We start from the raw sequence: 15,324 nt of genomic DNA, 5'->3' as shown, positions 1-15,324 counted from the left end.
GAGGACACACCCAAGTGTGTGCCTGTGCCCTGGTCACCAGACACCAGCTGCACCTGAGCCTAAGAGAACGAAGGTTCAAGGGAAGTATCCAGAGGGTTTAGGAAGGGTAACAGAGGTGTGGCCCCATCGAAGCTGGGATAAATGCTCGGGTGGCTGCAAATCCCTGAGGCCTCTCCAGTGATGCTTGTCTGGTCACTAGAGTGGGAAACTGTACAAGCCTTGGGAAGATGGCCAGTGTATGCTTTTCAGGATGAGGAGAAAAAGTGAGGCTGAGGGAAAAGTTGGCTCCGGGGAAGGGGGCCTCCAAGACCCAGGAGGGTGGCCACTGGGAAATGGAGGCAGCAAGCCAAGGCCTGGGGAGGGTGGGAAAGTGGAGAGATCCACTCAGGCCTTCCCTCCCTCAACCAAGAGCAGACCTGACGTTAGATGCTTAATACGTCTAGATGCTGCCTGCCAACAACGGGAGGAAGAAAACAGTTTCTTTATAAGCAAGGCTTCTAATGTGACACTGCCACCCCCGCCCCCCTGCAGAGAAATGAAGCTCGATTAGAGCTGCGTCCAGGCACCAAAACACTCAAGAGACAAAACAGGAGGCATGCAAGTACTCAAAAGAAACACGCTCACAGGACGGCTCAGGCATTCCTGCATTGTGGAGTGTTCTTCTCACTTCTTGCTTCAGTTAACTCTTACATGAATCGCTTGCACCCAGAAGCCTCCACAGATCTAGCCCTCCACCCCCGGCACGCAGTAGGCCCGCGGCCAGACGCCAAGCCCAACAGAGAGGACCTCCTTGTGCGATCCTGGCACCCTCCTGACAAGTTGGGGCCTATCCCTCCTCCCTGCTCCAGGCCCTGCGGGGAGCCCCCAGACAGAGGAGGAAGCCCGGGCACCAGGCATCAGAAGGATCTGCAGCTGCCTCTGGGCCCCCGCACCCAGCACTGTGGCTGGCACACATCCAGGGCTCAAGGACCACGGGAAGAGGCTGAGCACCGGCACCTAGTACCTGCTGCTGGTTTTGATGATGCAGTTTAATCAGGTGTTGCTGCTGCTGCTGCTGGAGCTGCTGCTGCTGCTGCTGTACCACCGCCTGGAACTGCTGCTGCATGGCATTCTGCTGGGCCTGGAACTGCTGCTGTTGCTGTTGCTGCTGCTGCTGCTGCTGTTGCTGCTGCTGCTGCTGCAGCGCCACCTGCTGCTGCTGGAACTGCTGCTGCTGCTGCTGCAGCGCCACCTGCTGGAGCTGCAGCTGGGCTGGAGGCAGAGTGGTGAATCAGGCGGGGCACGCGGGGGAGGCCAGGGCGGGGGAGGCCAGAGCAGAGGCCGCTGTTATCACAGCTCTGCGGACAGGGAGGGCGGGGAGACAGCCCGCTGCGCCCACAGCCGCTGGAGCTGAACACTCCATTTGGGAAAGACAGACAGATGTGACGGGCAGCATTTGTGTTGATTACGGACCTTCTTAGGAATTTCTGTACAATAATAGAGGAAAGAAAAGGGCCAACAAGCCCAGCCTCTGGCAACCACTGAGCTACTTTCTGTCTCTATGGAGGTGCCTACTCTGGGTATTTCTTATCAATGGAATCTCACAGTATGTGATCTTTTGTGACTGGATTCTTTTGTTGAGGGTAATATTTACAAGGTTCACCCATGTTGCATGAGTGTTTCATTTCTTTTTATTGCCAAATAGTATTCCATGGTATGGATTTCCTACATGTTGTTTATCCACCAGCTGATAGGCATTGCTTCTGCCTTTTGGTGGTTATGAGTCATGCTGATATGAACAAACATCTACAAGATTTTCTGTGGTGCAGTTTCTTTTAGGGAGATGAAAATGTTCTAAAATGGACTGTGGTGATGATTGCACAACTCTGTGAATATACTTAAAGATCACTGAATATTGCACTTTAGATGGGTGAACCATAAATATGTGAATTATATATCAATGAAGTTTTTTTTTTTTTAATGTTTATTTTTGAGAGACAGTGCAGTGCAGGCGGGGTAGTGGCAGAAAGAAGACAGAGGATCTGACGCAGGCTCTGCACTAAAAGCAGAGAGCCCGATGCAGGGCTTGAACTACAAAAGGTGAGTTCATGACCCAAGCCAAAGTTGGATGCTTAACCAACTGAGCCACCCAGGCACCCCAATGAAGTTGTTATTTAAAAAATAAATAAATAGAAATAATCCAGAGAGACCCTTTGTATGCTTTGCCCAGTTTCCCTGATGGTACCATTTTGGAAAATTATAACACAATCAGGATGCATTTTCATTTGTGTGGGTGTGCACATTAAATTCTACACAATTTCCTCACCAGGATAGAGTCAGTCACCATCGAAGTCAAGATACTGAACAGTTCCAACACCACAGGGATCCCTTGTGATGCCACCCCCTTCAGCACCCCTGGCAACCACCAAGGTGTCCTCTATTTCTAATATTCTGTCACTTCAAAAATGTTATGTAAGTGGGGGCTACACAGGATAACTGGCTTTTTCATTCAACATAATTCCCCGAAGATCATCCTGGATGTAACGAATATCATTACTGCTTTCCTTTTTACTGCCAAGTCGTATTCCATGGTATACCTATCTCTGTTCAACCATTCATACCATAAAGGACATTTGGGAGTGACTGCTACCATGTACATTTGTGTACAGGTTTTTGCAGGAAGGTAAGTTTTCACGTCTCTGGGATAGATGCCCAAGAGCGTGACCGCAGAGTTGTATGTTTAATTTTTAATTAATCTTTTTAAGTTTATTTACCTATTTTGAGAGAAAGAGTGGGGGAGAGGCAGAGAGTGAGGGAGAGAGAATCCCAAGCAGGCTCCACCCTGCCAGTATGGAGCCCGACGCAGGGCTTGGTCTCCCGAATTGTGAGATCATGACCTGAGCTGAAACCAAGAGTCAGACGCTCAACCGACTGAGCCACCTAAGGCACCCCTGTACATTTAACTTTTAAAGAAGCTTTATCATTTTACATCCCCACTAGCAATGTATGAGTGATCCAGTTTCTTCTCATCCTTGCCAGCATTTCAGAGTGTTATTTTAGCCATTTTACTGGTATACAATTTTTTTAATCTTTTTGTTATAACTTTTTTTTTTTTAAAGATGTATTTAAGTAATGTCTCAGTCCAACGGTGGGACTCAAACTCGTGACCCTGAGATCAAGAGTTGCATGCTACACTGACTGAGCTAGCCGGGTGCCCCCACAGATGTCCAATTCTTTTTGATGTATATCCAGCAATACTGTGGGAGTGTAGAGTGAGGCTTGCTTTATGGTTTATTCTTACAGCTGTACCACTGCCTTTCATTTACATTCAATCTCACATTTCCTATCTTTCAGCAGGAAAGTTTTGTCCATTCACATTTATTGTGATCACTTGTATTTCTCAACTTATTTGTGTCTGTCTTCCCTTTTTTAAGCTTCTTTCCCTCTATTTTTGTTTTCCAGATTTACTGAAGTATAACTGACAAAGTTTTTTTCCTTTTCTGAAATATATACATTTTCAAAGATTTTTTTTTTTAACGTTTATTTATTTTTGAGACAGAGAGAGACAGAGCATGAACGGGGGAGGGCCAGAGAGAGGGAGACACAGAATCTGAAACAGGCTCCATGCTCTGAGCTGTCAGCACAGAGCCCAACGCGGGGCTCGAACTCACGGACCGCGAGATCATGACCTGAGCCGAAGTCGGCCGCTTAAACGACTGAGCCACCCAGGCGCCCCTCAAAGATTTTATTTTTAAGTAATCTCTGCACCCAACGCTGGGCTTGAACCCACAACCCCAAGATTAAGAGTCACATGCTCCACCAACTGAGCCAGCCAGGCAGCCCCTGAATTATATTTTTGTTGGATGGTTGGAGCTGAATTTTACATGTTGTTTGGATTTTTACTTTTTTCTTACTCAATTTTTTCCCACTGGTTTGGAATGTACAAACTATGTATACTGTTTCAGCAATTCCTTTTTTTTTCTTAAAAAAAAAAAAGTTTATTTATTTTGAGACAGAGAGTGTGGGGAAGAGGCATAGAGAGAGGGAGAGAGAGAATCCCAAGCAGGCTCCATGCTGTCAGCACAGAGTCTGATGTGGGGCTTGATCTCATGAACTACGAGATCATGACCTGAGCTGAAATCAAGAGCTGGATGCTAAACCAACAGAGCCACCACGGTGCCCCTCTTTTTCCTTTTTTTCAAGCAATTATTTTTGCAATTTCATCAGGCATACTTAACTTACCATACTTAACTCCAAACTTAAAATTTATCCATATTTTTAACTTCTTTCCCAAATACAAGAACCTTAGAACCCTGCTTGGGATTTTCTCTTTCTCCCTCTCTCTCCCTCCCCACCTCCCCTGCATGCACACAAGCTCTTTCTCTCTCTCAAAAACAAAACAAAATTCTCTCTCCCTCTGCCCCTCTCCCCTACTCGTGAGCGCTCTCTCGCACGCGCTCTCTCTCTTTCTCTCTCTTTCTCAAAAGTAAAATAAAAGTAGGTTTCACAGGTACTGATAGACCTGGTATTTATCCTCAATACACCTCCTGACTTCCATTTAGTATGGTCCTTGTTTATCTTTTTACACCCACACAGCACACTTCTATTAAGAAGCAGAACAGGGGTGCCTGGGTGGCTTAGTCAGTTAAACATTTGACTCTGGATCTCAGCTCAGATCTTGATCTTAGGGTTGTGAGTTTAAACCCTGTGTTGGGCTCCATGCTGGACGTGAAGCCTACTTTAAAAAAGGGGGGCAGGGGGAGGCAGGCCAGAATAATGACTAGAGGTACAGCCTCTGAGCCGGACTGCCTGGACTCAAATACCAACTCTGTCACTGCTCTGTGCCTCAGTTTCCTTAGCTGTGGAAAAGAGACAATAATAGTACCTACACTGAATGAAGAATTAAAAATCTGTTCTAGGTAAAACCCTCAAAACAGTGCTTGGAATGCAGCAAGTCTGTATGGAGTTAGCTGGAAGCATTATTATTTTAGAGAGGTGATTTTTGTTTACACCAAGGATTCTCAACCTTGTTCCTCCCGACATTTTGGGATAGACAATTCTATGTTGTGGGGGGCTGTCCTCCGCACGAGAGGTTTAACAGCATTTGTAGCCTCTATGCTACATGGTAGGAGTGTGCCCGCAGTTGTGACATCCAAAATGTCTCCAAACATTGCCAAATAGCCTCCAGGGTACAAAACGGATGAGAATCACTGGTTTAGATTCACACACGCTTGCTACCTTATATGAAAAAAAGGTCTGTTCTCCCATTTTACACCTGGCATCACAAGAAAGATGGTATGAGAGTTAAGAGGAAATGGTGAACAAATAAAAAACCTTTCAGTGAAGGTCTCTTGAGCTTTGTTTATCTAAAATGTCTGCTTCCCCCCCAGTCATTGGGAGTTTTGCTGGCATACAACTGTGGTCAGCAGCTCTATCCCCAGGGCTCTAACAACTTCCTACTTTCTTCATGACACCACCACCAAGTGCTCTGAGTCTACGTCTTGCTCCTTTCTAGAAACTGGCTATTTCTAACATACTCTTCTGGCCTATGGTGTTTGTGGCTTTCCCCAAGCAGGTTAAGGCATGGATGCCTTATTTAACCTGCATAGGACTGCAGGACTTTTCCAGCTACCATCTCTCCTCATATACTGGTTGGCTTCTGTTCTCTCTCCATCTGGTCCTTTTATTAGTTGTTAAACTCTGATTTCATCCTCTGCATTTCTTACCCTCCTATTTTCTTAGTACTTTTTAAATGTTTATTTATTTTTAAGATAGAGAGAGGAGACAGAGGATCTGAAGTGGCTGAAGTCAGGCTCAACCGACTGAGGAACCCAGGTGCCCCATACCGTCCTATCTTCCTTCCTTCCTTCCTTCCTTCCTTCCTTCCTTCCTTCCTTCCTTCCTTCCTTCCTTCTTTCCTCCCTCCCTCCCTCCCTCCTTCCTTCCTTCCTTCCTTTTTTTAACGTTTATTTATTTTTGAGACAGAGAGAGACAGAGCATGAACGGGGGAGGGGCAGAGAGAGAGGGAGACACAGAATCGGAAACAGGCTCCAGGCTCAGAGCCATCAGCCCAGAGCCCGACGCGGGGCTCGAACTCACGGACCACGAGATCGTGACCTAAGCTGAAGTCGGCACCCCTCTTTCTTTTATTTAAATAAATGCTTATCCGTTTTTGAGAGAGAGAGAGAGAGAGAGAGAGAGAGAGAGAGAGAGAGAGAGAAAGTACATGTGAGTGGGGGGAAGGGCAGAGGGGGGGCACAGAGGACCCAAAGCAACCTCTGCACTGACAGCAGTGAGCCTGATGTGGGGCTCGAACTTATGAACTGTGAGATCATGCATTGAGCTTAAGTTAGACACTCAACCAACTGAGCCACCCAGACGCCCCATTACCCTCCTATTTTTTATTTCCTCTTCTCTGGGCTATATTCTAGGTAATTTCTTCAAATGTTGTCTCTAGTTCACAAATTCTTTCTTCAGTTGTATCTAATCTGCTGCTCAGGAGCACCTGGGTGGCTCAGTCTGTTAAGCATCTGACTCTTGATTTCAGCTCAGGTCATGATCTCATGGTTCAGTTCGTGGGATCAAGCCCCACACAAAACAGAGCCTGCTTGGGATTCTCTCTTTGTATCCCTCCCCTGCACATGTGTGCACTCCCTCTCTCCCTCTCTCTCTCTCTCAAAATAAATACATACATACATACACACACACAAACTTTAAAAAAAACCTGCTATTCATTCATCTCTACCTTCTCATTTCAATAATTTCATTTTTTAATTTTTAAAATGTTTTTATTTATTTTTGAGAGAAAGAGAGATACAGAGAGCGAGTGGGGGAGGAGCAGAGAGAGAGGGAAACACAGAATCCGAAGCAGGTTCCAATGCAGGGCTTGAACTCACGAACCACGAGATCATGACCTGGGCCTAAGTCAGGCGCCTAACCAACTGAGCCACCCAGGCGCCCCTCAATAATTTTACTTTTGTTTCTACAAGTTCTACTTGGTTCCTTTTCAAAAATTTTTTTAATGTTTATTTATTTTTGAGAGAGAGTGTGTGTGTGTGTGTGAGCCGGGGAAGAGGCAGAGAGAGGGAGACACCGAATCCAAAGCAGGCTCCAGGCTCTGAGCTGCCAGCACAGAGCCCAACCCAGGGCTCAAACTCACAAGCCAGAAAATCATGACCTGAGCCCAAGTCAGACACTTAACCGACTGAGCCACCCAGGCACCCCTACTTGGTTCCTTTTCAAAGCTGCCTCATCACTCCACCAGGTATCCCAGTGCTTGTTCATTTGGAATTCCATCTTTTATTTCTTTAATCAGGCCAAGCCCATAGTTAACAATTATTATGTGTGTGGTCCCTGAGCATCTCCACATCTGTTTATTGTTTCTGTTCCTCCTCATAGTATCTCTTCTTCCTTTCAGGCCTGCTGGTCTTTATTTGTGGTGCTCAATGCTTGATCTGCAATTGCCACAGGCCTAAACTGGGAGCATTCTCCAATCTGCCCTTGCTCCTGGGGGAACTAGGGATGCCAAGGGCTCTGGCACAAATCCCACTACTCAGAGGGATGCGAGGCTTGCTTTCCCCAATCTTGCAGTGGGCCAAGACATGGCTGGGCAAAGAACTTCCCCTACCTTCTGCTGGCCCAACAATCCAAAATGCATCTAGGATCTAGTTGTCCAGAAGGACGAGGGTTCCTCAGCATCCAGTCTGTCAAACAGACAGAAATAGGACTCATTTTTAAAGCTGGTTTTACAGGTATATGATATAAAATTCACTGAGGAACAAAAATGTACAGAGTGAAAAGTCTGTCTCCCTTCTAATGCTGTACTCAAGCCCCCAGCCTCACCTACAGTCAGCAGTTTGTTTCCATGACTAATTCAGGTCACGTGGAGACTATCACAGCGTGTTCTGGACTATCCTTTGAGAATCCTTGCAAAATCTCTGACCCAGGCCCTGTCCTGAAGCTGCCTTAACCACACAGTGCCATTTGGAGAAACTGTGAGAAAGGAATTAACAAATGTCCATTGGGCCACAACACCTATTTCGCGTAGACCAGGCAGACAAGAGGTCCAAGGCAGAGAGAGAGGGATGCTGACAGGCAGCAGCAGGACATGAAAGTAGAGAACTCACATCACATCAACCCACATGAAAGACCAGGTCCCTCTGAAGCTGAAAACAGGATGTGGGCCAAGGTCAGACTGGGGAGGGTGTGGGCAGGATACCCAAACTTTGCCAGTGAACTGACAAAGTCTTAGGAGTGAAACTGCAAGGCAAATAATGGTAGCATTCTAAACTCCTACACTTTAAAAATGATTTTTTATTATAAAATGTAAGCTGTGATAAAAAGAAATCAACCACTCTATAACATAAAAAGGAGTCAGAACCAGTACTTCTCCTGAGAATCCTTCCATAAGCCGCCCCATGTACGTACCAGGTATGCTGACAAGACAAGAGGGGACACGGAAGCTGGAGAAGAAGAATCAAGCAAAGAGCTAAGAGTCAGATGGCAAGGTGTCAATAAGGGGAACAGAACAATGATCCAAGAAAGAAGGGGATGTCTGGGGATGGAAGGTTCCAGTCCAAGAGTGGGCAGAATGAGCCTCCACGTGGCATCTGTGAAGAGCAAAGTGATGCTCGTACAGGAAACTTGAACAAAGAATGGGGGTGCTTGGGTCAGGCAGCCTGGGCTCGACCCCAGCTCTAGTGGGCAAAGCAGAAGCAGGGACACTGCCTTCTTTGAGGGTTACTATGAGTGATGCATGAGAAAAATACATCGACACATCACAACCTGTACATGAATCAGGGTCACAGAAGCTTTATTTGCAACAGCCAAACCTGGAAACAACCTGAACACCCTTCAAGGGTGAATGGATAAGCAACCCGTGGTACACCCAGTCCATGGAATACAATTCAGCAGTGAACAGGAACGACTTACTGAGGCAACTTGGGAGAATCTCAAAGGCATTATGCTGAGGGGAAAAAAGTCAGTCTCAAAATGTCAAACATTGTGCAATTCCATCGATGTAACACTTGCGAAGTGACATAACTACAGAGATAGGGAACAGATCAGCGGTTGCCAGGGCTTGAAGTTGGAGGAAGGGTGTGATTATTAAGAGATAACACAACAGCTTGCTACTGGTGATGGAACAGCCTTGCATGCTGACCCTGGCAGTGATATCACACATGATAAAGTCTCACAGAACTACACGCACGTAAGCTCGCGGGCAAGAATGCATGTAAAAACTGGAGATGTCAGAAAAAAGGCCACCTGAGTTAGCAGCATTGTCCCAAGATTCATTTCTCGGTTTTGACAATGTACTAAGATGTCAGCATTGGGGAAGCTGGGTGAAGGGCACACAGGCACTCTCTGTGTCATTCTGCAACTTCCTATGATTCTTAGACTATTTCAAAAATAAAAAAGGAAAAAATTAACAAAGCACTTTACAGTACTGAAGTACACTCTGCATACTGAATTACCGGTTATGAAAATCAAACATCCAACAAGACAGGCCCTGGAAAGAGGAGGGAGACCCGTGCTACGCACCCATTCCCAGCTGGAGTAGCTGCATGGAGGGGACAAGGGGCTGTGTTCTTAGAGAAGCGCCAGGAGGGCAAGGCACATCCTTCAGGGAAGGAGGGCAAGGGCAACACTGGAAGGGATGGCTCTTGAGATGGAGGTCTTCTGGGGGTTGTGGGGTGCCGAAAGTACCACTTTGTGGCTGAGAACAGTCTGAGACATAACTGTGTCTATTTCAGCTACAAAACACAATCCCCCCGGATAGAGTCCCAGACCACCCCGACCTCTTCTGAGTCCTCCACTCCTGCCCAGGGGTAGGAGGAGGGCCTCAGTGTCACTTAACCCCTTTGATAGTCTGAAAAAGTTTTGGAACTTTTTCTCTCCATACACAACAAAGATAAAAAGACAGCTACTTGGGGAGTTTCTCCACGCTTTTCTCAATACCATCCTAAGCAAAGGGATAAAAATGTACATTGCCTGCAAAGAAGGTGGCAGATTCTCTGAGAAGCACAGTACTCACTCTGTGGAGCTGCTGTAGACACAACAGCCATGCCGTGGGGGGCCATCCCCGAGGTGCCAGGGGGCGGCTGCCCTGAGAGGGGCATCGGCTGCCCCATGGTGCCAAGGCCACCCATCCCGCCCAGGGATTGTCCTGGGCCCCGAGAAGGCATGCCGATTCCAGCTGCTCCCGCAGCAGGCCCACCAGTCAGGCTCTGTAGTGCATTCATAGGGTCTGTGGGAACACAAGGGCACAGCGTCTCAGCCAAGTGCCTGCTGAAACGCAAGTCTCCGAAGGTTATGAGGCCTCACAGAGCACACACTTCCTCCCACCTCCAGGCACAACTCCCTCAAAGCCCCAAGCAGTGAAAGGCCAGAGTCCTGGGAGCCTCTAGGCCTCCAACCGCGGAGGGGCCAAAATGTCAGTATCTCTGTCACTGTTCTTGAACAGGGAGCACATCTCAAACCCTAGCCTGGCTTGGGCCAGGGTCCTATCGTTGAGGTATAAACAAGCCCCTTAAGGTATATAGCAGTCCCCACCCCTCCTGGCTGTATACCCCTACGCTGGGTGAGACACAGCTGGGAACTCCAAAGACAGCAAAGGACAGCAGGCCCTTCTTCACAGTAAGAGCGAGCCTGGGGGCCAGAGAACTGAGGGGGGGCACAGACAGATGTTCTCCCAGGGAGATTACAAGTCTCCTTGCACACCAGAAGCCCACCTCTACTAAGTCTGTGCAGAAACCCCACTAAGGAGTTCTCAGGACACCACACTAAAACAAGCTAAGGTGTGAGGGAGGCGTGCAGGAAGAATCCACAGAGTGCCACCAGGCACGGTGATGCTTGCCAGTAGGCAGGGGACTCAGCTCAGTGAGCAATGCTATGACCTGGAACAAGGAGCCCAGGGCTCTAGTCAGAACAATATAGACTCACAGCAAACAACTACCTACAGACAGGTATGCCCCAGCCAGGTCAGCCTGCGCAGAACTGAATGCTAAAGAACCCTATGCTCTGATGCCAAGAACTTAGACATTCTCCTGGCCACACGGTCTTCATCCCATCTAGCCCTGGGTGGCTGAGAATCACTGCACATGCCAGGAGGGGTAGCCTAGCAGGGAAACAGGGCCCACACAGACAGGTGCAGCCAGCTTGGCTGAGGCAAGCATGGGCACCCAGCATTTACAGCTGTACTGCCTGCAGTAAGACAAATAGCATGCCAGGCTGGCTCCCTTTGTGACAGATCAGAGCTCCGTCGGCCATCATGGATTCGCTAAACCCCTTCACCGGCAGCTCAGTCAGCAAGACCAGGGCTGAAGCAATACAGTTCCCATGAAACTTTGTAACTTAAGGAAGTGAATTCATAGCTATTCTCTAAAAAATATACTACCGATTATTATACTAGATATACCATAATAGTTTTCTTCCAGAGAGCTCAACATTTTAGATAATGTGTCTATTATTGTGTGAGTTTTTAAACATCTTTTTGCTGGACAAAAACAGTATTTGAGTGACATGGGATGGGGAGGTCTCATCTGACTGCAGTCTGCCAGGAAGAGGAAGCATGGAGGAGGGGCGGGCGTGGCTCAAAGTTCTCACGGCCAACCAGAGTTCTTTCTGTGAATTTTCTCCTCTCATAACAGCTTAACCCAGACCCACGCAGCATCCACAACTGCATTCTTGCTCCCCCAAACCCAAGGTTGGGATAAAACTTTAATTCAAACAGAAAAACTCTTACCACTGACGGAAGCTTGAGATTTTTTGTTATCTGTATTTAAGAAAACAAAAACAAAAACAAAGTAAACAAAATTTTACATAACCACATATTTCCACAGTAAGCCAGCTTTGTAGGCATTTGCCCAGAGGTCATTTGCTGAAACTAAACAGAAGATAAGATACCTCAGAGCACACGTGTGTTTGTGTGTGCATGTCTGTATCCACTCCAGGCAGAGCTAACGCTCAAGGGGGTCTGAGGGAAGAAGGTACAGAACTGCCCATGGTCAACCTGGGGCCTCAGAGAACTGTCCTCCACCCTCCCCCCCGCCCCCAGTAGAAGCTTGCCCTGGGCCTACTCTGGCCCTCCATCCTTCCCTGGATCAGGGTCTCAGCTGGGGCCCTGAACAACAAACACAAGAACTGTAGGGATCCACAATGGGCCCAGAATGGTGACCAGACCTCCACAACACCTCCTTTTTCAGCCTGCCCTGATGAGGAGGCAGCATCTCCACTTTCTACTATGAGGAAACTGCGTCTGGCCAAGGCTGGCTAAAAGCCCCACCTAGCTGGCCCTAGCACCAGGGGGCAAGCACTACAACAGGGCTACCCTCTCTGGGTGAGGCAGGAGCCGGCGAGCGGGCCAGGGACACGCCTGGCCCCAGGGCTGTGTGCTGCTATGCCAGGCTGCCTCCCAAACAGGCCAGGCCAGCCCAGTCCCGACAAGCAGAGCCGCTTGCCAGGACACACCAAGGCATCTCATCCAGACTGCTCATTCCCCAGGCTTCTGGTTCCAACAGCTTGTTCTAAACAACATAGGGCCTTCCCAAACACAGCAAAGAAAGTGGAATCAAGTGAAGTTCATCTGGCCGGCCATTCTGGGAAAAAGTGTGGAAAGAAGCAAAATCTATGGGCCACACAGGGGCTCTGGGGTTCACAACATCTCCTTTTTTCTGAGATTACTAACACCATAGCCACCTCTACAAGCACGAAGAGAAGCCACTAGACGTGCCAACTGTGTGCTGCAAAGACAAGCTGTGTCAAGAGGAGCCCATCTCCTGTGGTCACACAACTGCAGGCAGGTAGGAGGCGCTGCTGGCTGAAACCTCAGAGCGCTGAACCAGCCTGGTTTCCTTTAGAGACTTTAGATACGGTGACCATCCAGGAACAGTAACTGTCCTCCATGCTTATGCATAACACACAAAAGACCACCAAGACCCCTGAGCCCAGTCTGCAAGGACACACACTTTTAAAGAGCCATGGCTGATGCCAGGCTGGGCTGACAGGACCCTAGCAGGACCCTGGGAAGCAGAGTGGGTGGAAGGCAGCAGGCACCAGGCGACCCTCACCAGGGCAGGGAGCCAGAGGCAAGACTTATGAAGTTCCAGCCTGACAGGAACACACATTTGGGTCAGACCCCCATGGGCCAATAAAGCCAACTCCTAGGGAAGGAAGTTTCTTTTCCAGGGTAAACCTGGCTTCTTTAAGAACTGCCTAGAGACAAAAGCCACAGTCTTTTGAAAAAGAAGATTAAATGGACAAGCAAAAATAGCAGTCCAGACCACTTGGAGGCTAACATTTCCATTATGCCAAAATCAGCATTTTTGAGGTTGAAGCTCTGAAGAGGATGGGAGACGGAATCAAATGCAAAGCAATGTCGAACTTCCCAGAAAGCAGGAGCTTTTTACACAGGCATTCTGCCTCAGGCACTGCAGCCAAGAAAGCCCCCACCACCCCAGGAAAGGGCCAGCCTCTCCTGGCAATCAAAACCACCCAGAAATGTAAAATTTTACTTACGAATGTCTCGAAAATGGATAATAAGCCTGGCCACGAGAGAAAGGTATTCGTCCTAAAAGCAAAAACAGGAAGCAGTTTAATCCCAGGTGAAGAAGTGAAGTCATGTGACGCCCCTTCCCACCCCCTGCACTGCTGTGTCACTGAGTTGAGGGTTCTTCCTGAAAGGCTGCCGGCTCGCCTGGCTCGGCCTCCTCTGGAATCCATCTCTCAGAGAAGAGCTGACAATGCTCAGCTATGGCAGGCCAACAAAAAGCACAAAGAAAAAGCCAAGAGGGATACCGAGAGGCGTCAAACCGCTGCTCCTTCCACTCTGCTGCAAAGGCTCAACGGAGAGGATGGCCAGCCAGCTCAGGCGCCGCTCCTCTCACAGGGGGGACGGCAAGTCCAGAGGGGATGAGGGGCCAGCTTGAGGTCACAAGGCACATCAGCAGTCGACATAGGCAGGCCGCTTTTGTCTTTGCACTATTTGTATCCAAGTACTTTCGCTTTTAATACCCGGCCTGTTGCTCTTTCACTGCTGACGTGCTTGCATGCAAATCTGGCTGTGCGCCCCTGGCTGCACTTTTCAGAGAAGCTGTGTTAATCTGAATTTACTGCACAGGCAAGGGAGAAGGCACAGTGCCACTCAAGGGTGGCAGGTGAAGGCCACTGCCAAGGGCCCGCTTTTTCCCAGCTGCCGGGTTTCTGGAACTGCACAGCAGAGCCTGCCTGCCTTCTACTGATTGACCTCTTTGCGACCAAGTACACTCGCTCCCAGGTGTTTTGGGGAAATCACTACTGTGAGTTTGTCCTGTGGTCAACAAAGGAATGTCTGAGTTAAATTCTTATTTCAGCGAAGCTGTACCATCCTTCCCCTCCTTGAAATGCCCGTTCCTCTGGCAAGGCAGCCCCAATAAGGCAAAGCCTTCATTCTCCATCCTGCTTGCACGACCCTCCTAAGTCACTGTGACACAGAGAGGCCACTAGACAGCAGGCTGATGGGATGACACCCACACAACCCAGAACCCAGCTGCGCGCAGCACCTTGTGGAGGTACTACCCTGGGAACACATGCCAGTGAACTCAGGCACAAGAGTAAACCCACTGTCTTAAGAACACCTTTGGGGAAAAGTGGTGAATGAAAAAATATAAGCACACTTTCTAAATCTTCATTACTCCTCACTCACCCCCAAACCTCACCCCACCACTCTTTTTTGGCCAGGGGAATCAGCAGAGGCAAACACGAGGGGAAAAGGCCTGGGGAAAAGGCAAAGTTGGGATAAGAACGTGCAAAGGGGGGCAGGTACAAAGAGAGGGACAGTGAGCCTCTCCTGGAGCATAAGGACATTTAGCGGGTGTTGTCAACATTCCCGATTTCCAACTCCTCCCACCAATTTCCAGTAGGAAAGACAATATGCTGAGGGTAAAGGGTAGAGCCGGGAACTCCTGCCTATGGATCACCCGGTCCTTGAAGGACAGCAGTGTGGTGAGCAGGGAGCAAGGAGGTGGCGGGCCCGAAGGAAGCTCAGGAAGTAAGGCGGCCAAGTACAAGGGGACAAAAATTGGGAGGTTGCCAGGTCAATGTCTGACATCTTTTTAGGGCCTTGGGCCATCTGTTAAATTGGGGATACCTTAAAAGAACTTGCTGAGTTTTCTCAATTTCCATAAAAGATAAAACGAAGGGTGACTGTGTGGCTCAATCGGCTGAATGTCCAACTTTGGCTCTGGTCACAGTCTCGCAGTTTGTGAGTTCGAGTCCTGCCTTGGGCTCGTTGCCGTCAGTGCTGAAGCTGCCCACACAGAGCCCACTTCAGATCCTGTCTCCCCTCTCTCCCCGCCCCTCCCCCACCTG

General features: G+C 48.6%; 1 protein-coding gene across 5 annotated transcripts in view; it reads right to left on the bottom strand.

The window, feature by feature from the left end:
• LOC101099909 (mediator of RNA polymerase II transcription subunit 15) overlaps positions 1-15,324 on the bottom strand; it is a 69,940-nt gene that overhangs the window by 18,761 nt on the left and 35,855 nt on the right. For 4 of the 5 annotated variants that reach the window (XM_045042178.1, XM_045042173.1, XM_045042174.1 and 1 more), the window contains 4 exons: positions 13,495-13,546; positions 11,723-11,752; positions 10,013-10,225; positions 1,004-1,251 (listed from right to left, as the gene is read on the bottom strand). In XM_045042178.1, the coding sequence (XP_044898113.1) occupies positions 1,004-1,251; positions 10,013-10,225; positions 11,723-11,752; positions 13,495-13,546 (543 nt within the window). Of the gene's footprint in view, positions 1-1,003; positions 1,252-10,012; positions 10,226-11,722; positions 11,753-13,494; positions 13,547-13,773; positions 14,506-15,324 lie in introns of those variants that run through there. The other variant, XM_045042176.1, reaches the window with a different exon arrangement.

Source organism: Felis catus, chromosome D3 (genome assembly GCF_018350175.1).
Source record: "Felis catus isolate Fca126 chromosome D3, F.catus_Fca126_mat1.0, whole genome shotgun sequence".
NCBI lineage: Eukaryota > Metazoa > Chordata > Mammalia > Carnivora > Felidae > Felis > Felis catus.
This window is presented reverse-complemented; position numbering and strand designations above follow the sequence as displayed.